At 33.6% G+C, this 25,719-nt stretch overlaps 1 protein-coding gene across 1 annotated transcript; it reads right to left on the reverse strand.

Annotated features, from left to right (window-relative positions):
* Nucleotides 1–252: 252 nt before the first annotated feature.
* On the reverse strand, nucleotides 253–15,601 carry LOC132554183 (uncharacterized). The gene is made up of 9 exons (XM_060218485.1): nucleotides 15,515–15,601; nucleotides 14,828–14,946; nucleotides 9,457–9,581; nucleotides 8,286–8,668; nucleotides 7,423–7,476; nucleotides 6,371–6,509; nucleotides 2,995–3,110; nucleotides 1,433–1,526; nucleotides 253–482 (listed from the first exon to the last, which is right to left on the reverse strand). Exons 1-9 carry the CDS (start codon nucleotides 15,599–15,601, stop codon nucleotides 253–255), a joined length of 1,347 nt encoding a protein of 448 aa, XP_060074468.1.
* Nucleotides 15,602–25,719: the final 10,118 nt, after the last annotated feature.

The following is a 25,719-nucleotide window of genomic DNA, read 5'->3' on the forward strand; positions in this document are numbered from 1 at the left end:
TCATCTTTCTAATGATGAAATTATATATCCCATTTTGATACTTCAGTATTATAACCAAAAACGAAATTCTATTTCATCGAAAGAGGAATATTGTGTATTCCGCATGTAATATGCCAAAATCGCAAATAATCTTGTAGCTATCTTGCGACAAAAATTGATAAGTAACAATTAATTAAGAACTGCAGAGAAAAGGAATATAAAAAATAACTGATCCATCCAACATCACCACTATGTGACTCTCTCCGCTCTCCATTACATATCCTGAGGCTGTTGATCAACCTCGTTGCCATTCTCCTCAATACTCCCGTTGGTTTCGTTGTGTTTGGAGTGTCCATTGAGGAACCGCAATCCAGGGAAATCCAAGGAGGGCAAAGAGTGCCTGGGAGACGAACGAGTAGAGGAACATCCCTCGTCCAACTCTGTGATCAGGGACAGAGTGGAATTGTCGATCTTAACTTTACATTTCTTTTTACCAATTGTAGCTGCAACATGATCAATGTATTAAGTTTATTTCATCATCCTTTCCTGTAGCAGAAACTATTCCGAGTAAATAACATTTTATACAAAATTAGATTTACATACAGCAGAACCGAAATTGAATTAAATTGCCTCATATAGGTGCTTTTTCCTTTTACGACTCGTTAATGATTCAAAATTATCAAAATCAATGCCAAAAAAAAAACGAATGGATTGGCGCAAAAACGCCCACGTTCACGAAATACCGTATTTGTTATGCAAAATGATAACACCACGAAGAACTGTGTATGCATTCTGAACTACGACATCTGAATGAGGTATAACCTCACACAATTTAAGAGTTAAATATATGAAAGGTCTTACTTTTACCTTCAATGAGATCTATACAATAAATACAAAGTTGTGTTTTACTTTAGCGAGAATTTGGTCCATTTAGAATGGGAAACTAAAATAATGTTATATTCAGAGCCACACAATCGATATATATTGTAATGAAACGTACTGTTTGGCACCATGGTCTTGTAGAATAAGAATTTTCTAATGTTACAATATTTGGAGAAATGACGCAGAATAGTGACAAAGAATTCTCAGTAAAGCGAGTAACCATATCACAGTTACATGTAGATGCTTTATACAAAGTAATGCTATTAATTCGAGTTGTCTCCACTGAGACATCAGTGTCAGTTTAAAAAATCTTTTATTTATGAACACGACAGAAAGTGATTTTTCAAAAATTCTATAACCAGGAAGAAAATTGAAAACATATTGTATTTTTATTGAGTGGGTTATATATTACCAGTCATATGTTATTTCATTCTTCGGCAGAAAGGAAATACATAGAAAAAACATTATAAAGCATCTTTAAAGACACTATACAGCGCATTGAGCAACGGCACGCATTGTAAAATTCGTTAAATAACGGGATAGCCGGAAATATAAAGTTTTAAGAACTTACGTTGATATTTCTGTTCTACCTTGAGGCAATGATCGACCTTCCATTCGTCTAGACCCTCTGCTAGGCACAGCCGCTTTAATGCGTTGCATTGATACTGAAACACACACGCAGCTGCTTTTGAATATGTTCTTAGCAAAGATTCTCAAAAGACTTTGATTGAATTAACAACTCAAAATAGCGATCTGCTTCAGACATTATTAGATGTTTAAATGAAAACGTAAAAAAAACATGAAAGAAAAAAAAATCAAGATATATAATGCATTATAGCTACTTACAAAGCGATCGACTAAAAATAAGCACTGTAAAGTAATGAACGTCAGCGAAGAATTTATTGATGGTTTGGGTACTCCAATCATGAACGGATAAAATTTTACACAGGTTACATGTCCATGTGCTAGCGGATTTGGTAGGCAAGGATGAACCAAGAAACCAAGAGCAAACGAAAATACATATTTTTGGAAAATTACGAAATTTGAGCCCCACGAAAATATATGATTTAACAGGATGTAGATATTTGGCTTTGAAATCGATACAAAATACAAGATATTTTCATATCTTACACAATACAGAAACTAGACTGTACACAAACACTGAAAGGAATGTATCGTGCACATCGGTCTTTTTTATGTAACGTTTGTTTTAACAGCAATGTAAATATGACGGAGAAGTTTTTTTGTGTCTGATCTTGGGATATAAATCAGTTTAATGAGGATACCAGCCATCGGCAGCAAACATTAATATAAAGAAACAAACACAATTTCTACTTCTTAGCTTCCATTGACTGAGTTAAAACAGAATCTCCGGTAAATAATCAGCGCGCTGAAAACAGATTTTCTTTTAATGTATTTCCGTTGTTATAAAATTATGCATTTAACAGAAAAGATGTTCTAGCAACTTTATGATGAATCGTGGTATTTATACCGATGATCGATGACATTCAATCCACTAAAATCTTGAACCTTAAAAACTAAAGCATACTGTAAACATAGATATCTAAATGTCGATCTTACTACATACCTATTTACATTAAAAATACTATGCTAAAACATTTCTATCAAGACCGAGGAATCTATATCATATATATATATGGCAGTTGCAGATTTATTATTGCATCAACTTGCTTCAAAAGTGATCACGCACTAAAATTTGATTTTTCATTCTGTACAATGTAATGTCAGCTCATGTTAATGTTTGTGGTTTTAATTTGGTGATTAGAACTTTCGTTTTTCTAATGAAATTTTATAATTTGTTGTAGAAAATACCTCATGTGTTATAAACGATCGCGACCCTAAAATTGACCTGTATAATTAATGAGAATGATATTAGGTGTTGAAACTAAAAGTTCTATATCGTTCCATATTTAACATTTCTCCTTATACCTATCATTGTTATCCGTGCTTTTGTTCATATCTTTTTCTTGTTTCAACGAATGGGGGTTTGAATTAAGATTCTGTTAACACGTCAATTTTTTTATTGATGTTTAATATTGGCAATAGCAGAATACCGAAATCGCTTTATAACGGTCATACAGTTTCCTTTGACTTGTGTTATAGGCCTCTTACCTTAAATATTTGCATTCTGACTTCTGCCTCCCTGAGATTATGCTGAATCTTCTTTTTACGACTGTAAACAAGCTTTAACCTAAAGTGTTCATGGTCCTTAACAGCCACAACCAGACCTGTCAATCACAAAGAAAAGTTTTAAAACGACAAGTATTCGTGGTTCTTAACAGCCATGGCCAGTCTTGTCAATCACAAAGAAAAGTTTTAAAACGACAAGTATTCGTGGTTCTTAACAGCCACGGCCAGTCTTTGTCAATCACAAAGAAAAGTTTTTAAACGACATGTATTTGTGGTTCTTAACAGCCATGGCCAGTCTTGTCAATCACAAAGAAAAGTTTTTAAACGACAAGTATTCGTGGTTCTTAACAGCCACGGCCAGTCTTTGTCAATCACAAAGAAAAGTTTTTAAACGACATGTATTTGTGGTTCTTAACAGCCATGGCCAGTCTTGTCAATCACAAAGAAAAGTTTTTAAACGACAAGTATTCGTGGTTCTTAACAGCCATGGCCAGTCTTGTCAATCACAAAGAAAAGTTTTTAAACGACATGTATTTGTGGTTCTTAACAGCCATGGCCAGTCTTGTCAATCACAAAGAAAAGTTTTTAAACGACAAGTATTCGTGGTTCTTAACAGCCATGGCCAGTCTTGTCAATCACAAAGAAAAGTTTTTAAACGACATGTATTTGTGGTTCTTAACAGCCATGGCCAGTCTTGTCAATCACAAAGAAAAGTTTTTAAACGACAAGTATTCGTGGTTCTTAACAGCCATGGCCAGTCTTGTCAATCACAAAGAAAAGTTTTTAAACGACATGTATTTGTGGTTCTTAACAGCCATGGCCAGTCTTGTCAATCACAAAGAAAAGTTTTTAAACGACAAGTATTCGTGGTTCTTAACAGCCATGACCAGTCTTTGTCAATCACAAAGAAAAGTTTTTAAACGACAAGTATTCGTGGTTCTTAACAGCCATGGCCAGTCTTGTCAATCACAGAAAAAAAAGTTTTGACGTTAAGTGTTCTTAGTCCTTATCAGTCAATACCTGATCTGACATTCACAGAGTGGACAGTTTGGACTCAAATTGGCTTCGGGTTTTAATCAGCCTCAACTGGACGTTTCAATCACAGAATAATAGTGTTTAGCATTAACAATCAGTGTTCAACATACCAAGGCAAAATGAGAAGAAGGCAGTAAAGAGTGACAAGTTTTTAGAAATCAGAGACAGTTACTGTTACAAAGAGTAACCATCGTCGGCTAAGACTGTGATATCATACCGTCTCCGGGATGTGGTGTAGTGAGACTTGCTTTATGTGTCACATGAAACCTGGTGCCTATCAACCCTACGAACTTCAAAAGTAACAAATTTGATCCAACTCAAATATCTTCATTGGGTACAACTCTATTTGTAAATAAAGAATCTACAGATAGAAAATATTGATGTATGTGGAGATTACTCCGCAAAATCATTCTGTCTTCATTGGCCCGGTAGTAATTCGCTGACATCCATTAATATGTTCAAAATATCTCGGATGTGCAATTCTGTCATTACATATACCTACCTTTTTTTAATAGTATTCTTTACTTGTCATAAACGTAATTTCTTACAATATAATAGGTATTTTCCATTTCTATCGAACTAGTTATTTTTCCTGTTGAAATTCCAGTTATGATGATCTTAACAGTAGATCAGTATTATATAGCGTAAAGTATTTTGGGGTGTTATTTATAAATTCTGGCCAAAATCCAGACATTTACCGATATTTACCGATGTTTACCGACGTTTCTGAACTCGGCAATCTTCGGTTTACGTTTACGTTTCGATATGGCGAAGTCGACTGTTAACCCTAGAGCAAGACGGACATATAACTGTATGTTACTAGCCATTCGAGATAGAAAAAGAAAGAATGGAAGAAGAACAATTCACCCTAATTAACGTGGTAAGGAAATGAGCCTAAGCATGTATATAAGCTTAATTAAATAGGCCTCTGTGTTTTTGACAATTGCGCAGAATAAAAAGAAGTACCGCGTCTGCCAAGAAGCTGATACGAGTGGAAATTGGTAGATTTTCGTTTTCTGCAATCGGCACGAAAGACATGCATGTTTGGTATTCTGGGAGCATTATACCTACTCCTAGCAATCGTTGTTGGGAAGTCAAGAAAGGCGAGAGTATCTGCAAAATACGTGACATATACCGTGATGTCTAACGCAAAACCTCACTGTAGTAGAACTTGTCGCACTCTATGCATTTTTTCGAATTAAATTAGTTTACGGCATTCAATTTGAGGCATAGAATTATATTTTTTTTCTTAATTCGGTGTTCTCATTCTTGCAAAGGTAAAACTTTCCTCGACTGTAGCCAAGGCTACAATTTTCAAGGGGTGTCCTCTGCCAGATTCGAGCAAATACGATCGATAATGTCTACACTTTCACAAGTTCGGAATGGACTGCTTTGCTGAATCTAATGTGTATAAGATAATTGTATTAAATTTTTTGTGTAATGAACGTATATATGTTGATTGATATCATTTTCTCTTTTAAAAACAGAGACTCATAAAAGTGAAAATATGGAACTGGAATTAAAAATGCATCAATAGTAAAGGATCTAAAATAGTCATGCTTTATTAATGATGTCCCCCATTATACCGTAAGTACTTTACAGTATATCTTAAATACCTTACAGTATACCTTGTATACCTTACATCATACCTCAAACAGCTTACATTATACCTCAAATACCTTACATTATACATTAAATACCTTACATTATACATTAAATACCTTACATTATACCTCAAATACCTTACATTATACATTAAATACCTTACATTATACCTCAAACACCTTACACTTAACCTTAAAAACCTTACACTGTACCTCAAATACATTACATTATACCTTAAATACATTACATTATACTTCAAATGACTTACATTATACCTTAAATACCTTACATTATACCTTAAATACATTACAGTATACCTTAAGGCCGAATCGATTGTATCTAAAGTGTTCTACAAGTGTATTCTTTGCTACTGGTTCCATTCCTAAAGTGTATATCTCCGCCGCAAAGGACGTACGGTATTTATATTACAAGGCATCTACTCTATGTATTAATGTTAACAGGACCCTGTACATTGTTTAGTATACTGATATTACAAAGAACCAATTAAAAACAATCAATACAAAGGAAAAGGTAATCATTAGACACTTTTGAAGACATAACCTGATATATTCTACAGGACTTGTTGACAGCGTTAAAGAAATAATACATATACTATACAAAGACATACGGCAGGTATTGAAGAAAAACGTTAAAAAACTAATTAAGACTTGTCAATATCTGTAGCGGTAACAGATGTATGAAATTAGTAAATACTTACTGTTAACGACCCGGATGACCCTCCAAGGTAGCAGAAAGGCCAATATGAAAACAAAATCCCTGGTGTCATACTGTGGAAGGTATACCATCAGACACGAGTCAACAATAAACGACGTTACCACAATGAAAGCATCGAATACCTGCAAATTAAGATTAGCGATAGTTATCATAACAGTCTAATATCTATTGGGGAAAACTTCAATATAAAAGAAACGTTTCTATTGGATATTGTAAAATATGACGTCACTCTTTATAATGATGTTTTATAAGGTGGTTACACTTGAGTAGAATTTTCTGTAAAGAATTAAAACAAGTAACGTATATAGCTAGTACTTTCCACGGGTCAAAAGTTTCAGTTTCAAAGAACGAAAAATGCACAATCTTGATGGGAAAGATAATCAAATACACAGTACATTTCACAGTACGTTTAGGTACCGAAAATATAAGGCTGTACGGTAAATAGATATCAGTTATGTTTAAAACATGCGATGATATTTAACTTTTTGTGATATCTATCGCAATAAACCTAATTTAATTGAACATATCAATATATTCACAAACGAGAAGAGAAAGCTCGACGATAGTGTTCATTTTCGATATCTAGCTTGACGTGACGCCTTAATAATCTAACGACCCAAACTTAAATTATGTTGAATGCCGTATAGACATTTAACAAGATGGAAATGCTATCATTAAAAGATTATAGTTTCTTTCAATTCGATTCATGATGCAAATGAATTCATAGGAAACGTCTTTTCATATCTTAATACATTTCTATATACATGATTATTTTGAGAGCAGGTAATAAGAAAGTATTACCTTCATATTTACACAATACGGTTTATCCAAGATATCAGTAAAGGTATCACAAGGTCTTTTCAGGAAAGGTAAAGTTGCGAAAGAAATCGATGATATAAAATTTATAAAATCAAAGATATGTTATTGTATGTTTAGGTATGACGACGTCTTATTCAATTTTGATATCAACATGATTCAGAGTTCAAAAGTTTAGTAGATGTTATTCAATTAATGATGACGTCATCTTGTACTTACCTCAAGACGTCGATGAAAAAATATACAACCTGCACATAATGCCTTAAGTATTGTCTGAAATGAATACAATATGTCTCAATTATACAAAATCGGAAAACGAGTTCAAATAAAAATAGTTTTTCCCTAGAACTGAGAAAGTGATATCAAAGCTATAGTCGTGTTCTTTACTTATTTATTGTTGCCTTACGTCCTAATTACAGTCGGGGTCATTTAAAGACGTATAAGGTTTGAATGGTGGAGGAAAGCCGGATTTTGCGGGGGAAAACCACAGACATATATCCAGTTCCTGGCGACTGTTCTACGTAGGCCTCCAACCCAGGAGGTTGGGAGGTGATAAAGTCGGACAGACGTCTTACCATATCGAACGCCACGGCCCCTTGTAGTGTTTTTTATTGTCTTATCAAAGTTATATATTTATAGGATTGCTCAAACAAATTGATTTTATCAAAGTGCCATATATAGTCAAAGAATACTTCATGGGAAAAATGTTGGGGATTAAGCATTATATAGTGTAATAGAGAATAAATCGATACGAAAAAAAGTACATCAAGCAAGGAGTATGTGTTAAAGACATATTCTTTAAATAAATATACGTTTACCCAATTATTAAACATATGTGCGAGGCTGTGTATGTGATAAAATAATACAAACATATAAATTAAGTCAAAGGTGAGAGTTGTTGATAATGTTAAGGTAACTTTGTTGTAGTGTTTATTGATTTTTGAAGCACGTGGATTGAAACAATTTCTCTCAACTCAATTTTAAGCAGAAACACTGTTTAAGTATAACAGAGGAAAAAACATTTTGTGCCAATCTGTGAACATGATAAATTATTTTGATATGATATCATAAGAAATACAAACCTCTAGTAATATAATTCCTAATATAGATATACTAGCAAAATGAAATGCATGTGCTATATCTTCCTGTATGCTTTGTCCTTTAGAATGATGGTTTTCATTGATCGCAGTATCATCCAGTACAAAGTTACTGTCCGACGTTCTAGCCGATTGTTCCGTTGGTTTGGTTAAAGTCCGTCGGTAACGGTACGTTTTGTTTACATCGAGTTCTTCCTCTGTTTGAGCTAAATTATATTCTGATATGTTCCACTTTATAGATGCCACCATAAGCATGTCAAAAACCTCTGAAAACTGTTTATCTATTAGGTACTGGTGATGTTGGCGCCTCATGTTCTGAAGGAAAGCTGTAGTGCTTTCGGTCAATTTTTCATTCTCTTCAAGAGTGACTGAAAAAAAGCAAACCCAAAGCGTTTAAATTTGAAAAATTCTATAACTGTACATGTGTATTACAAAAAAGTTTCCATACTATGTGGCATGTGAGAGCCCAACAAAAGAGGACGTCAAAGTTTGGAGACAAGCAAAACAGAGGTAAAAAAATCCTTTAACATTATCAATCCTTATTACTGTCCACGAATGTGTCATTTCAGATAATTCGAATTTTGATGTTTAATCCGCTATAACTTCAAGCAATGAATCCTTAAACGTACATTTGTATGCGGGTTGAGCAGTTAAGTAGCAGTAATAAAACATAGCTATTAATAATCTCATTTTACGCTACAGTTTAGTGTATCAGTGTATACGTGGAACAACGCGAATATTAAACGGTAGATGAAGTTAGAAGTTACATGTAGAATATACAAACTGAATGTTACTACGGTTTAGGTCGAACTAAACACAGAAAACGGAGCAAATAAATCCTGTGCGAATGTTTCCTCTTTCAAAGTATATAAAATAAAGTAAAACAGATATATCAAATTTTACTTTTATTAAGAATGGGATCATTAAAAATGATATACATATATACTGTTACTATATACATTTCTTTCTTCTCTTCTATATTTTCAAAAAAATGTCTCGGGTTTAATTCAGCTTCTACATATTTCCATATTATTGATACATTTTCTACTACTCGATTTTTAAAATTTAGCTCATGAAGTATTTTATTTGACCTTAAGTCCTTGCGTAGACCACGCACGCCCTTTATGTTTTGTTTTCATACACTTATAAATCGTACCTTTGACTTTGTGTAGATCCAGAGTTAGCTCCCCTAGTACAAGTGCGCAATCCGTTATACACAGCACCACGACAGTCAGTAGCATGTATTTACTCTTAAAAAATTGGTAGCCCTTTCTTCTCCACCTACAACATAAACAATATGAGTCAATGTCATGTTATTTTATCTGCTACTGCGTATAAATTGTATGAAGCTGGTCACACAACCAAAGTTCTTATAGAACATTATGAGGCAATGTCATGTTATTGAATCTAGCTACGGAATATATATTGTATGATGCTGGTCAGAAAACCGATGTTCTTAAAGAACCACTTAATAGCACCAAATGTCCTAGTGGTTTTACAAACATTGACCACAGCACCATTGTTCTTATTTTACCTAGTCACAAATCCGAACCGACTCTGTCCAATTGTGATAACTGGCCTAATATACATACATGTACATGTTGTGAATGCTTCCTTTACAAGCCTCATCCACAATATAAAACATTAAAGTGTAGTTTATTTAAAAGTTTTGAAATTCAGTTTGTTTTAACGTTGGCATTATTGTTTTATGTTGACTGAGACATGGCAGTGACTTGTTACAACTTTTCGATAGCCTGCGCAATAACAATTATTACAGGTTAAGTTTTATGGCTGAGATTCTCTAGAACAAACTAGATAAACATGATAGGGGCGACGATGCAGGCTTATTATGCTCCTTCAGAAGGTGCCGAACTACAATTCATCTACGTTATTGATATCTGCACAATACAGAATGACATTTCTAGGCCATATCAAGACAATTAAAAGAATATCTAAGAAAAACAAATTTATAAAACAACGTCTTTATCTACCGAGAACTTAAGCACATCGCATCATCCATAATAGCTTTGATTAGGAAGCTGACATTCACATGAGATTTCAAACCAAGATTAGTGTCTCTTTGGCATGTCCACAATCAATTTCCTGAAGGAACAATAATTAATTGGAATAAAAACACGTTACTGCGCCTCTTGATTAACCTTATACAAAGACACCATGCAAGATTATCATACAATTTGTCAGCATTTGACAAGAATGGTCTCAATCAGGGAATACGTTTCACATGCCTCTTAGCACAAGTCGGCAACACTTACCAGGTTATGACACCAATACAAGCAAATGCATGATCGTGTTAAAGATGTTGAAATGACTCTTAAGCAATCTCTATGCTTAACATAATTATCTACAAAATAGTGACGTTTTTGCTTTGCACCATGCAGTGTTCATACATAATTGTGCATATTACATGAGAATATTGGTAAAAAAATTAAAATGATGAGTTTTTAGGACTTATTCGTCTGGCCCTGGTGAACACTATTCTGTAAACACAAAACTGTATCATTGACTTCTCACCGTGGTTGTTTTGTGCAAAATTTTGATAAAATTCTTTGTTAGTTGTTTTTTTAGATATCCATGAGAGATTTTGACACGACTTAATAGCATTTAAACAACAAAGAAAGCATCACATTTACAGTCTATGTCCTATATGTTTAAGTACTCGAAGCAAAACGCTTAGGCATGGTGCTGTGAAGGTTTTTAAGCACAATTCGCTTATCACTGAGCACGTCGCCGTCTTCCAAAACATCGTGGGAAAAGCTATTCCATGTACACTCTAGCTTTTTTCATAAAAAATTATCGAGTGTGTTGCTTCGTGAGAAAATCACATATTTTTTAATAAGCCTACATTTCGAAACACCATCTATTGTTCGTAAATCAAATTATCAAATTTTAAACCCGACATATTGAATGCAGCGTCCATCCTTGTGTCGGTAAAAAGCAATAAAATCGGTATTTACGGGTGTGTAAATGTTTCGTAAGTAGTAAATTGTTTTAAATTGTTTTTGACGTCAAATTTAAATGCACGGGAACTGATATTTGAATAACGATAACAACAGGCTCAGCTCATCCTATTCTGAGTACGTTATTACAGTGCCGACAAATCAAATATTATGCGATTTAAGAGGTCAGAAAATGCATTTTAGACAAGAACTTTGCAAATAAATATATATTTACATGCAATGGTATTGTCAAGATATTTGAAACTTTAGAGTGGAAAAGAAAAGAGGTGGGAGAGTGGAGGATAACGGGAAGAATATATACAACGAAACATACACAAAGTCATTATCTTAGCATAAACAAAATGGCGGACCAGACATGGACACATGATTAAAGGCCATGAACTAATAATATCATATACTTGCAGAACAATCCTCTTTATATCCAACGAAAACAGAAAAGGAACATTAATTATTTAACATCAATCATATTAAATGGTATGCGTGATTTTTACCAAACATTGCAGTAGTTAAAGGGGAAAATATCGTTATTGTTCCCTATCAGGTTCAATTCAATTAATTTCAGAAAGATCAAAATATTTGAACCCTTCTTCTTGTGAGGTTTAAATATTTTGATATTTCTGAAATCAATTGCATCACCTATACAACTTATGTGTGTTTATATTATTGTAGGGACATATGCTGTGATATCACATTACATTTCAGGGAAAAAATACCAATTTTCTGCGGCAAGATTATAATGAAAGGGTGATAGGCAGACTTTGAAGGTAAAAAATATTTTTTAATTCTTTTCCATTGATATTAATTAATATCTTTGGTAATTGGATTTATCGTCCTTTCAATTCATGTTGGTCATTATGTTTCCATTCACTTGTTGTGTTTGTGAAAATCGACAAATTCACAATGTTTAATGATATATTACTTTCAGGGTATAATTTAGGAGAACTCGCTGGTGATATAGAGAGAAATGTTTGTCTAGAAATCTTAGGCCAACCAAACACGCTTTGAAGTAATGACAAAAGGTTTTCGAGAAAACAATTTCGGAAACGTATGGAGATAATGTTATCAAACAAAAAGAGAGTGTTTGCAAGCAATAGATATGTTCTACAAAGTGTTATTTAAAATAGTAGGAGTGTTTAACTGTACAAACGTATGCCGGCAAATATCGTTTTTTCTACCAATGTAGTCAATGCAACAAAGAGTTCAGCGTTATTCTTACTAGTCTGTCAGTCTGACTTCTAAGACTGCATTGATTTGTTCCGTACATGAATCTCATGAAACTTTAATCCAAATGTAATTAATTGATTCGCACAGTAAACGAGTGTAATCCGAAACTTAATGTGATCACACATGTTAAAAACAGTTTTTATCACAAACCTATTTTCTCATTTTTTTCTTCTGCAAAATATCAATAATATTAATTGTATGAATTTCTCTTTCCTGCACATTAAAGTCTAAGATAAAAAAAAAAGATGGAAAAACGAATTCAGTGAAAGAAAAATGATGTCATGCGATAGTGATAAAAATTTAGAAAAACATATCTTCCTACTTATTCGAATATTCAATGGAATCAATAGGAAAAACCCGATGAGTTCCGAAAGAAATACCTCTGAAGACTACAGTGAGACGCATTATGTATATGAAACAACTGACTATATATTACAATAGATGATAACAGGAACATGTTATACAACTGGCTCTAATCATGTGTTCGGCATGACTGAAATAACGTGTACTAATACACTAATATACGTGTTTGTGATAACGTGAAACTAATACGTTTCTCCAGAATTGGACATAGTAGAAACGGCCATAGTCGTAAAAACGTAACAAACAAATGGTCAGACAGACCAATGGCCAGACAGACCAATGGACAAACAGACCAATGGCCAGCATGAACTGATAGACGAACCGCTCAAATTTTACAAATTTTCAAATGTATTTCAAAACAATGCATGCGCTTTTTATGTTTAATTATGATGAATTTACAAGAAAGAAATTATTTTAATAAAATGATATAAAATCTACATCTACTGTATATATTGTAAATTCAATTAAATTCAAAATAGTGTTTAACAAATATAAACACTTACCCACAGAAAATGATCTTTTGTATTCCCTTTCTGCTTTGCGTATAAAAATCCATTTTTACTCACAATTTAATGTTTATTTTCGGATCACACAATTGTGCTATTATGTAAGGTATTACGCAAGTCTTCATTTTTATACAATCATCATGATATAGCATTGCAGTATATTTAACATGTGGTAAATTTCAAAAAAGCATAAGTAGACAAATGTAGTTGAAAAAAAGCATATGTATCGTTGCATTGGAGTGCAGTACATTTACACTTTAAAAACTCAGGCCATTAAGTGCTTAATATGAAAGTGAATATTTCTCCTCGTGTTTTTAGTGCTTTTACGTGTAATTACACTCGTCATCGTCCATTCATTGATATCTTTTTCTTTTTGTTCCTTCTCCTCTTTTCCTGTTTCTGTTCATCCCCCTCCCTTGTTTCTTTTCTCAAATTTTCTCCACTCACACCCACACTTGTCTGTATCATAACTCTCCCCATCTTTTCTATTTTCTCTGTCGTTTAACCTGTTTATTTTATATCATTCTCCCTTTTTATCAGCTTAACCTTTTCTTAATATCTTAATACAGTTTCCAACACTTCACATTCTTTCACTTTTTCAATCCATCTTCTTTCCCTTCCCTTATTCCCTCTCCCTCTTCTCTTGTTTTTTTTTCTTCTTTTGTTTATCACCATGTCTCTCATCATTCTTTCTGAACATGTACTAGCCTTTTTAATCATTCCTCCCCTAGATATGAAAACTAATATACTCATGAAATATTTGTAAAAAGCCTGTTCTAAAATCTTAAACCTTCGCATTTATATATTGGTTATGAGTAATTCCAACACTATCGTCACTGAACCGGTCTCTGTTAACTACACTGTATAAATTATTCCTTTGTCTGTTTCTAGTTCTACAGCTCGGCTTGTTATCAATTCACATAATGTTCGTTACGATATTTATTTTTATTCGACCTAGTGCGCTACCTGGTTGTGTCAAAGGACAAGCGTGGAATGTGCTGTAATTGATGGAAATTAAATAACATCGTGTTCTATCACAACATGACTTTGATCAGTAAACGGATCATATTTCAAAGTACGTTTCGTAATATGTATCGTGCGAAATAGCATTTGTTATAACGTCATTCCGACCATTGTCTATTAATGTAACTAACTTGTTTGACGAAATACAACAATCAAGACCACTTACTCGAATGAATTAAAAGTGCCAGTTAAAATACATACGGAAGAAAAAAACAAACAAACAAAAATGTGAAAAAAATGACATAGTTATTGCATAAGACTCTATATGTTGAAGGTATAAATGTTTGAACAACGATCGATTGAAAGAGGCCTCAGAAAATTACTGGAATGAAATAGAATGCGAAGAAATTTTAGCAACAAAGATATTAGCATTGTATCTGTTAGATGTTTCCATATATCAGTCGCGCCAGTTTTAGTAGGAGGGATAGCCTACCTGCCGAGATTTTCCTTGGGAGGGTCGATGTCCTGCTGGAGCTCCTCCTCGAGTTCGTTTTCGATCTTCTCAACGTACCCGTGAGTTTTTGCCAACACTAAAGTCTCGGCAACTAATGTCTGAAAGAAAAACGATCCTTACATACGTACGAACATATAACAAGATTAACGAACGGACGAACGACTCTCTATTACACCTAAAGATTTCTCTCCTTTTAAATAAACGACATTTCTGTCAGGGAATGTAACGTGGACTGGTCACGGCACCAAATTTCGTCATTATTGTCTATATCTAATACCGCATTTTTGCCCTGACTTCTCCTTATACACTCTATATAGAATTCAAAGAGTGTTACTTGAATATACATTTGAAACGTCATTAGGCCACGTGACCACTACAGTGACACCATATATCTAGCTGTGATAAAACTTGTTTTGCTTGCGAACGGACGTTGGACAGTCAAATTGCTAAATTTATCATTATTACCCACAGATTTGTAAAATATATGAACAGAAACCTGATATAAACGCTTGATTATTATTAAGCAAACTGGTCACGGCACCAAAATGGAAATGTATCAATGAGCTACTAGTATAATGCCAAGTAGTTTGCATAGAGAATGTCACTGCCAAATCAATCGAACCCAAAACTCCCTGATCTCTTGCAGACGGACATCTTAAAACCTACCCTTATCGCACTGTCCTTCCGTTTGCCATAGCGTCTCTGTCCAGGGTTAGCCCTTTGGCTGTTCAAGTTTCCAATCCCTGGAAGCATTTATCAGTTGAAGTGTCATCCACCCTATAAAGTCCCGCCACATTCATGTAGGTCACTGTGGGGCCGTCTATAAAATACAATGAATACAACACATGTAAACATAACTCAGGGGATTAGACAACACTTTAATGACAGATCAATGCCGTAATTCACAGTGTCTACGTGATCGCATAAACTTACACTACACAATGCCGTGATTACGTACGTGTAGCTGTTCATTTTATCCAATATATATTGACCAAAGACGATATTTTAGTGATAAAATTACATTCAAAGTTTTTTTTCGACATTTACTCACAACGCCTTATCCAAGTTCATTCATTGTATTGCTGTCAAATGTGCCTTGTTTTTTTTTAATTACTGGTTTTCAATTTTAATCTCGACAATACCATGAATAGCTTGGTTGCTAAGCGTTGACAAGGTATATAAGGTGAGAAACATGACCCCATGCTCTTGTAGATTGATTTCAATATCAAAAAAGGAAAAGAAGGACTCTATCTCCGGACGGCTTAAATGTTGTTTTTTTTTAATTTATTGAGTAGTGTGTAGCTTAAATCACTATAAACAACTGCTAGAATACATCCTTTTAAACTCTCATCGTAAGCCGAGCCTAGTAATCCGTGATAATATATGTTTGTGTGTGTTTGTTCTTTCTTTCATTTCTGAAATCATCAAGTAGATATTTTCCTAGTTATTCAGTTATAATGACATAAAATTGACCTTTTTCTTTCTTTTTTTTTTTGGTTTAACTTCTTGCATTTATTTCTACCAAAACTTGAAACAAAATTAATATGAATTGATCGATCTTTTTTTTATTTTTTTATCCGATAGAAATAGTGAAAAACCTCAGAAAAGCAACTGTCCCACATGTACCACCATGTATGCTTTACATACTATCGTATTTAATTATGACAATAACAGAACTTTGTGTTTCGGTTAATATGAATTTCTCTGTTCGTTATATCCTCGAATCTGCATCAGTAACTGATGATGATGTGTAACCATTACACATGTCACAAATTATCCTCACATCCTTTACAAACATGTATTTACCTATACGTCTGTATATCGGTTAAATAAGAATAGATAACAGATAATATTTTGATCCTGACACCAAATTAATAATACGCCTGTCTTAATTCAATTTTCTGTTCTATTAAAAGGGGAAAAAATGAAATTGACAAAAATAATCAGGTGTTAATCATTTGTGAATTTGTTTTATTCCGTACTTTATTAATTTGGTTCTATTTCTGTATTTTCCTGAAGTATTTTCTTATCCATTGAGTGAGGGTTGACGGGAAACTGAAGAAATATACCCTGTGTATGTTTGTCTTAATCCAATCTTATTTCGTTATAAACGCAAAACGTGTTCCTTTAAGAACGCGTGTGCGCATGTCGGCAGGTAATTTTTTTCGTCAATCATGTTTTGACCAGTAGGTGGCGCTGCATTTTCTCAAGATTGTGTTAGTTCAGTATATGTTTGGTTGACATATTGGAATGAGAACCAAGCGAAGATTACATGTTTTAAATGTTCCATAGAGATTCATTTTTTTCACAAACACCAAGTTAATATTGACACGCATCCCTTATATCATCACACTGTTGATGATGTAATTCACCGACATTCTCTTCTCTACTAACAAGATCAATATCCTGATCGGAAATATGACACAATGTCTATATAAAGAAGCAAGGTTCAAGATGAAACTGTGTTGCAGACAACCGGTAATGATGGGTATATCGCCTCGTGGACAGCCATGTTAACACTAACGGGAGAGCTTGTAATCACAGCTTAATGTGAAATACAAAACCACAAATCGGTGCATGTTTACTTGTTGCAAACCACATGATCTCTCGGTTGAGCTATTATAGCACCACCTGTAGTATCACGATGTCCAAAGAAGTTCTTTGCACTAATTTGTGTATTTAAATTATATTTTCAAAGTATAAACTTGAAGTTGACCAAAAATGTTTTGATACAAAATGTTCCTGGCTTTAATATCCGTTGTTTGTGGTCTTTTTTATTTGAACAACTTCTTCTAAAGAACCACTTGACCGATTACAACAGAATATGGTCGAAATTGTGTGTCCAAGATTTCGGAGGATATACATATGTAATTACTGACAAATGAAGGACCAAAATAAAGAATTCATCACTAGTACTTTACTGAAAATGTTTGTTGAAGTATTTTTACTGACACCTGCATGTGCAGTGTAGAGTTTTATATTTCATTTTGAAGATCATGTCAAGTTCAGCAACAAATCCACACTCGGATTAAACGTCCAATTTCACAATAATTTGGTACTGACATATTGTTGTAGCTTTTTCGAAAAATGGATATCTGAATGTGAATTTTTAATGCTTTATCTTAGAAAAGAAGACATAAGTACTATCTAATGAAGAAACTAACTGAGAGGTTATTGAGTTTGGAATGCAGTCATACCTTCTGCTTTTAAACTAAAAAGTGATACAACCTAGTATTTATAAGTAACTAAACTGTTTATCCGATAAAATTTCATTATATTTAAAAAGAATGGTGCAAAAATTCAAGATACTATTTTATGCATACTTTCAATAAATTTTCAGATTAAAATGTTACTTTTAACACCTAGAGAAACTGATATTGCATTTAATGTTTCTTGTTAATCATACAGAAAATGTATGCCGTTTCTTGCTTTGCGCTCAAGCTTTTTAAAAGTTTATTAATTCTCTTTAGAATTGGAGTCTTCACTAAATTCCTTTATCACTTAGAACGAAAAAACATAAAACGATGAGGCGGTGAAATGACCCGTCTCTTTAAACGTTGGCAATTAGTTATACAGCGTCCGATACGTTTCGTCCTGCAAAATTCATTTTAAAAACTAGAATAAATTTCTTAATGACAGAATGTATGTCATAATGACCATACTAGATCACGGGAGATCACAGGTACGGGTGAGTTCAATGGTTTACCAAAGAACCGTAGCATTGACTTCACTAACTGTGGATTTTCACCGCCTTAACATACACTACATCAGAAATTTATCAAAAACTTCAGATATTTAAATTTTTTTTGTAATGCAAACTATGAACAAGATTTATTAGAGACGCTCACAGTTCAATATCTCTTTCAAAATAATTGATGGTGATTGTGTAGGGTTTTGTGACGCATCAATAACATCTATATTTGACGTACACGTGTTGATACCTGTCCAAACCTTTGGAAGTGACATCACTCTAGACGCTTGTAAGTCTGGAAATGATATACATATAATCGTTTGTGATATAGATCAGCATACGCGTACGGGCACGTGTATAATCACTAAAGAATGTAAATTTGCTTTCTTCTTTAGTCTTGTGCACAAACTGCGACAAGACATCTGGGGACCTATCCCTATCCCTTTCTGTCTGTTAATCCCTTTCCACGCCTCCTCAACTGACAATACTTGGTTGTATGCAGTCCCCAATGTGGTCTGGAGGAAGGTATAACGAATTTATCTCCTGAAGCAAATACTAATTCTATATTGTTACAGTACTTTTTTTGCTTGACCTTCAACTGTAAATAGGTTGGTGGTACAGACAGCCTACCTTCAGCGTCATTTGACCAAGAGTGACATCATGTCTTTGTGGTTTTGTTTGTGTTTTGGGGGTTTTTTTTGGAGGGGGCGGAATTCACGTTTTGACATTTCAATGATGACAAGGGTATGGCCAAAGAATAGACCCCTTTGCACAGGAGTTCACATGTGTTTGCGACGATCTTCGACTACAAAAATGCCATCTTGCGCATGAAAGATAGAGAGAGGGCGACAGATAGACAGACGGACAAGCAGACAAAGGATGCACTCTCTCGATAGCATTCCCCGCTGATAGTTTTCTGTCTAAGTAGAATGACATTTATCAATCTGGTGCCTCCTTTCCACGGTAATCACGATAGTAATTAAGAATTCACAGAATTCGATTCCACCCGTCTTTACTTCTAATAAGAGCTGCTGAATTTTTTTGTTGAACATTCTCTTGTAATAGATAACCACATCGGCTTTTATAAATGAGATGTCGCTTCCTGTTTCAAATTTTTACTTTGTATCTGATTATCTCCCATTGTACCGTGTTTTTGTCACGTGATGCGATATCACATAGTAACATTTAAAAATTTTCGGTAACAGGAAATGAACAGGGGACATCAAAGGCGAAACAGTTTTTAAGAAGTCTTTATTCTGCATTGCTTCTGACAGCGACATCGGATTTAGTTTCAGATGACAACACGAACGATTCTTCTATCCGAAACATCAAGAAATAATTTCTAAATGTCTTTAATTACAATTTATACAAAGATTAAAAATCATGTCTGATCTTTCTGAATTTCAATCTCACTTTTACTAGACATTTTTTACTTCAGATTAACGCCGTTTATTTAAGGAAAATACATACCTAAGGTTAGGAAAGCGGCAATCACTGACTGTACAGAGAAGCAATGTCTCGCCTTCCTACAGCTTACCCTCTTATAACTCCTACACACACATCGTTTAATTGGAATTAATAAGACTTCCATCGATGATAAAAGGTACTTATATGAAGTATACGGACTGTCTGTCTCATTTAAGATACTTCGTAAAATATCTACGATCAAAAACACAGGATGCCTATATACGGTTAAGCGAGCCGTGTGGTAGATAAAAAGTTTGTTAATCATATGACGATCAAAGACTTAGTACAACTATCATAGCGTCAGACTGTCCGTTTATACAAAAGACAAAGGATTATTGGCAATAATCTAAGATATCAATATCTGTTAACCAGGTGCAATACAATAAAGGTATTTCGTACAATAAATGAAATAGGTTCAATTACTGTTTGCGTGTCCATTGTGGAATCTCCCCATTGAAGAAAGGTTTCTAACACTACAAGTACAATTAGGTTTTGTCACTATATCGGCATAAAAATTTTATATGGCATTCTTATCATCAATAAAGGTCAAAGCTCAAACAGTTACGTCATAATGACTATGACGTCATAGTGGTTACGTTGCTTAAGGATCGGTGTTTTATTCTTTTTAAATCATACAGTGGTGCTTCTATAATATCAGAAATATTTATTTAAGTTTTCTAATCTATTCAAAATTCTAATCGAAAAGATTTATTGATTTACTCAAATTGGTCGAAGATCAAGCAAAGATATATGTATCATTCATGACTTATGAAATGGACAAGAATTTCATTTTCTTGATATGATATTTACATATAAATGTTGTCTCTGTTTTAACTATTTCTATGTTAAATCAATTAAAGTGATACAACATAATAGAGTTAAATGTCTCTAATGTTCAGTTTTATCACATCTTTGGATTCGGCCAGACCTGAACAATGGACAATCTTAGACATTTGCAGGCAAATGACGACATCAAACGATCCTGAAACGTGTCACATCCTAGTGTTTGCAAGTAAGTATACATATATATATATATATATTTATACATGTTAATGTGAAAAACCGGTTCAAAGTAAAAAAAACATGACAGGAGGATTTGGCATTTACAGTCAATATTAATGACACAATTATGTAGTCAAGCAGTAGTTTGATGGGAAGAAAATTGAAATCGAATCTATATGCATTCTTTTTTTACTGTATTTATTTATTTTTTTTTTTCCGAAATAACTCGGTGAAAAAATTCTCAGCTTAAAGACTTCTATGAAAAAAAAATCCTTTTTGTCTCAAGTTTTATGTCGAAACCACAATCTTATAGTAATATACTTACCAAGTTTTCGTATAAATTCGTTCCGGAAATGGTGCACGTACATGTACCTGATGACACGCCAATTAGCGGTAGTATAACACCTACATTCCTAACAACACATCTCGTTATATATATATGTGTTCGGTGCAACTACAAGGTTACGCGGTGTATCTGAATTGCCTTTTCTAGTGCACGGGTAAGAGGGCGAATTCCGTGGCACTCTTCCACGATTTCCTTGCATATGTCATTAAAACTTTTCAATTATACAATGCGCATTCACCTGAAGAATACAATGATACAAACTCTGATATCTTGCAATTGGCGTTGCCGTTGTCGGAATACACTTGCTACATAAATTTCTGCTGTATTCGTCAGTGGCATAAGACTTGTATTTTAGCACGTAAATTTATTCGATAGCATTATTTTCTGATTTACTTTAATATTTCATTTTAAAATATACATAACTGTTTATTTGGTATATTTACAAAAAAAATCATGACATTGCTGACGTGTGGAGCAATTATTTTCGCGTACGTTATTAAACATACTTTAGCGTAACGTCAAAGGCCCGCCTTCTTTGTCTTTCTTCACCCTCGCCAAAATAAAGCTTACATTTCTTACATTTTCAGACACTGATATGTATTATCTATGTTAATATTCTTCCAATTCAAAATTTGTGTATTCATGTGTATCCTGACTTTAAGGATTTCCTTCTTTGTTTTCAGTAAGGTTTCTCTCTCGTGATGCATTTTCGTACTTGGGAAGAACTTGGGAAGACAGTAATTTTTTTTATACTTTCCACATTCTCTTACTTAATTTTCCACAAATATGTAGTAAAGAACATCATTTCAATTTACAACAATAAATTTTAAGCAATCAAATGATGTTTATGTTTGTGTCCTTGTTTATTATTTATTTTGCCTTTTTTCGTTGCCTTTTACACGTTTCCGTTATTCTTTTAATTTCATTTGTACAATGAACTTATATTTTGCTTTTCAAAATAATAATTCTCTAGTGAAACATGAGTGCCATTTTGATTTCATTGATTTAAAAGTTTTCCGCGTGTCTTTGAAATAACTCGTCACTGTTCAAATTTAGTAAATTAAAAAACAGTAAAACATCGTCTTTCCGGACAGTATTTTTTGTTTGTTATGCTTAATACAAATCATAAATACTTATTTAATCTGTCAGTCGCTTATATTTAATATTTTTCTCTGTTCGTCTTGGCATATTCTGCTTACAGATTTTTGATAGTGACTCATATTGTGTTAGATTTCTGCAAGTTATCTGTATATAGGCAGTAACTTTAAGATAAAGAATATGTTTATGATCTTTGAATGACATGCTTTTAAAAAAACGTGCTACAAATATATACATAGTGTTGAAGAAATCTCTATTTCCATTCATCACTGACACATATACACTAATCTTAACAAAGAAACGTTATGTAAACTCCCAGCAGTGGTAGATAGACATGATGTTAAGCAAAACAACTAGGCTAATCTAAAAATCAATTTCATCAGATCTAGGCCAAGAAATAAACACCCCTTACGTAAGATCTACACGTGCCTGTATTACTTAACAGGATGCAACCGCTTTAAAAATCTATGTGACTGTCGCATTTCTCAATAACATAATTTGGAACCTGTTTTTATTCCTGACAAATTAAGAAGATTAATTTCTTACAAAATAACCATCAGTATTTTTGTTGATATTGATAAACTGACAAAACAAAGGCATGTTTTTGTAACACCCACATTCGTTTCCGGTTATTGAAACAAGCACGGTACTCGTGCTCAGTGCACGCATGTCCCGATGAAAGCTTGATAACATTATCAGCAGAGTTTAATGACCACACCGTCTTAGATCACAATAGACATACGAAGGTACTAGAGATTATATAGACACATGTTAACCATTTATATCACGTTTCATTAGCAACAAATCGACAGACAGCGTCGTGATTAAGGTTATTTTCAGAGCGATTCGATTCGCCGTCTATGCTTGTAAATACAAAATACAGATTTTTCAACTAGAAAACAATTTTTTTATTTATTCTTTTAACAGCAAGAAAAATTGCATATGAATGTGTTCTTATCGTAAATTGTTCATGAACATCCATTATATTGTCATAGCAGCCGTTGAGTGCGCATGATGCCACGTCAAATTCAAAATGTTGTGTAAATAACCGAGCTGGTTTCCGATTTTTTATCGGATCGAAAATGTATAGAAACATGACTTTGTGGTAATAGAAAGAATGTTTGGCCTCATTGAAGAACGTGTTTAAATGATTTCAGGAATAGGTAAATAGCAATCACCGAAAAAGAACGAATTCCGGAAATAAAAGAAATTAATTAATGGCGTCTACATGAATAACTACGAATGGGTTATAGTTACACCTTTCAGTGATGCTAGGGGATTAAAATGTGGAAGGAGTTGAAAGATCGATTTTCTAGTTGACAACACTTTCACCGATTTTGGTGGTAAGATCTTTCAACAGACTATACCTATGGGAAATATCTGTGCCCCTCTGTTTGCTGGCTTGTTTTTGTTGTCAGCATTGAAGGCTTTTACCAAAACATATTTCAAATTCCTTGCAAAGTCGTTTAATTTCACATTCTGATATATTGATGACATCTTGTCTTTAAATAACAAGAAATGTATTGACAACGTTCATCGGATATACTCACCAGCTGCTAATATAGATATTTTCCTCTAACGAAACCGACATGGTCAGCTTTCCGTCAAGCTGTATGATAAACGTGATGATTTGAATTTCCCTATTGTGAATTTTCCTTTCTGGATAGCAATATTCCTGAATACCCAACCTATGGTACTTACATATTTCAGTTGCTGCGACATTCAAGGACCTGTTATCATTTTCACGATTTTCGTGCATGACATCGTCAACTGACTGACAAACTCGCAACACATGGTTTCATAGGATGCAGGTCGATGAGAATTATGAGAAAGTTTTATGGTCGCCGTTGTGATCTCATTGAGAAATATTCTTTTTCATTTTGCCATATTGACCTGGATGTGTTTGTTGTTCGTTAGTTTGCTTGTAGGTTCCGTTATTGTATACCTCGTGTATATGGCGGGTGTCGTCGATGAAGCGGAAGACATTTGTTATTCCAAAACAACTGGCCTTATTCTCTTTGTCCTTTTTCAGGAGTCTCCGTGTTCATGTTTTCCCCTGGTTTTATTGAATTTGAGTTTAGATTGTGATCTCGTTGACAAGTTTTAGTATGGTCAAAATTAAGATATTAGAACATTTATGGATATGAACATAAAAATAGCATTATCAAGTCTAGTAATCGTTAGTATCCGCATGTTCTTCATTGGTGTGGAATTTACACTTTGGTATGAAAAAAATTGATGTCTTACGGAAATTGAAACACTTATTTAGTAGGAATGCTTTCAAAAATTTATAAGACTTGTATATAACCTGTTTTAGAATATGCTTGTGAGTTGTGGGACGGTTGCACTAATTTTGAATCAGAAAAGTTAGTGAACGCTCAACGTAAAGCCACTTGCATAATATTAGGAAAGTCTTCATATACCCCTATTAATACTTTATACTATGAAACTGGTCTTGAAAAAATATCTTATCGCAGGAAAATGAGGAAGCTTCAACTAATGTAGAAGATGCATAATAAATCAACTCCCGAATACCTCAATCATCGTTTGCCGCCTTTATCTGGCGAAAGTAGTCGTTACGAATTACGTAACAATAATAACGCAAGGATTCCTCCTTTCAGACGACTGTCTCTTAATAACTCTTCTTTTCTACCTTCTGCTCTTTACAGTTAAAATAAATTGGAAAAGTTCGGTTCGATCACAACCCTCTATTAAGTCACTCAAATCCAGTTTAACATCAAGTATTTAGTCAATTCCACCAATTTACTATAAAATTGAAAATAGCAAAATTAATATATTGCATATTAAGCTCCAACACCAGTTTAGTTCCCTTAATTATAATATTTTAGAGTTAACTCCACTGAGAATGCATCTTGTAATTGTGATTATCCTTGTGAGAATGGCTTTCACAATTTCAATGAAAGTCACCGTTTCTCAACCGAAAGACGTATTTTAGGTTAAAAATTAAATAATTGCAACACTACGTTAGATATAGACATTCTTTTGTTTGGCAACTTTCCGAGGACCTTAGTTCAAACGTTTTTAGATTTTGATGTCAAATTGTAACAATAACTATATTTGTAATGGCTGTATTTTAATATCATTTAAACTTTATATTGGGAGAAGGAGCTGATAAGTTGTGTTAACTTGTGCCTTATCCCTTGTCTGTCTTTTGGCAAATAAATGTGTTTAAACTAAACTAAACAAAGTATAAGGTGTTGCTTTATGAAGATTTTACTTTATTTTTCTTTGTTTTTAATTCTTGTT

Source organism: Ylistrum balloti, unplaced genomic scaffold, assembly GCF_031769215.1.
Source record: "Ylistrum balloti isolate Yb309-2 unplaced genomic scaffold, AGI_CSIRO_Ybal_v1 Utg369640, whole genome shotgun sequence".
Taxonomy (NCBI): domain Eukaryota; kingdom Metazoa; phylum Mollusca; class Bivalvia; order Pectinida; family Pectinidae; genus Ylistrum; species Ylistrum balloti.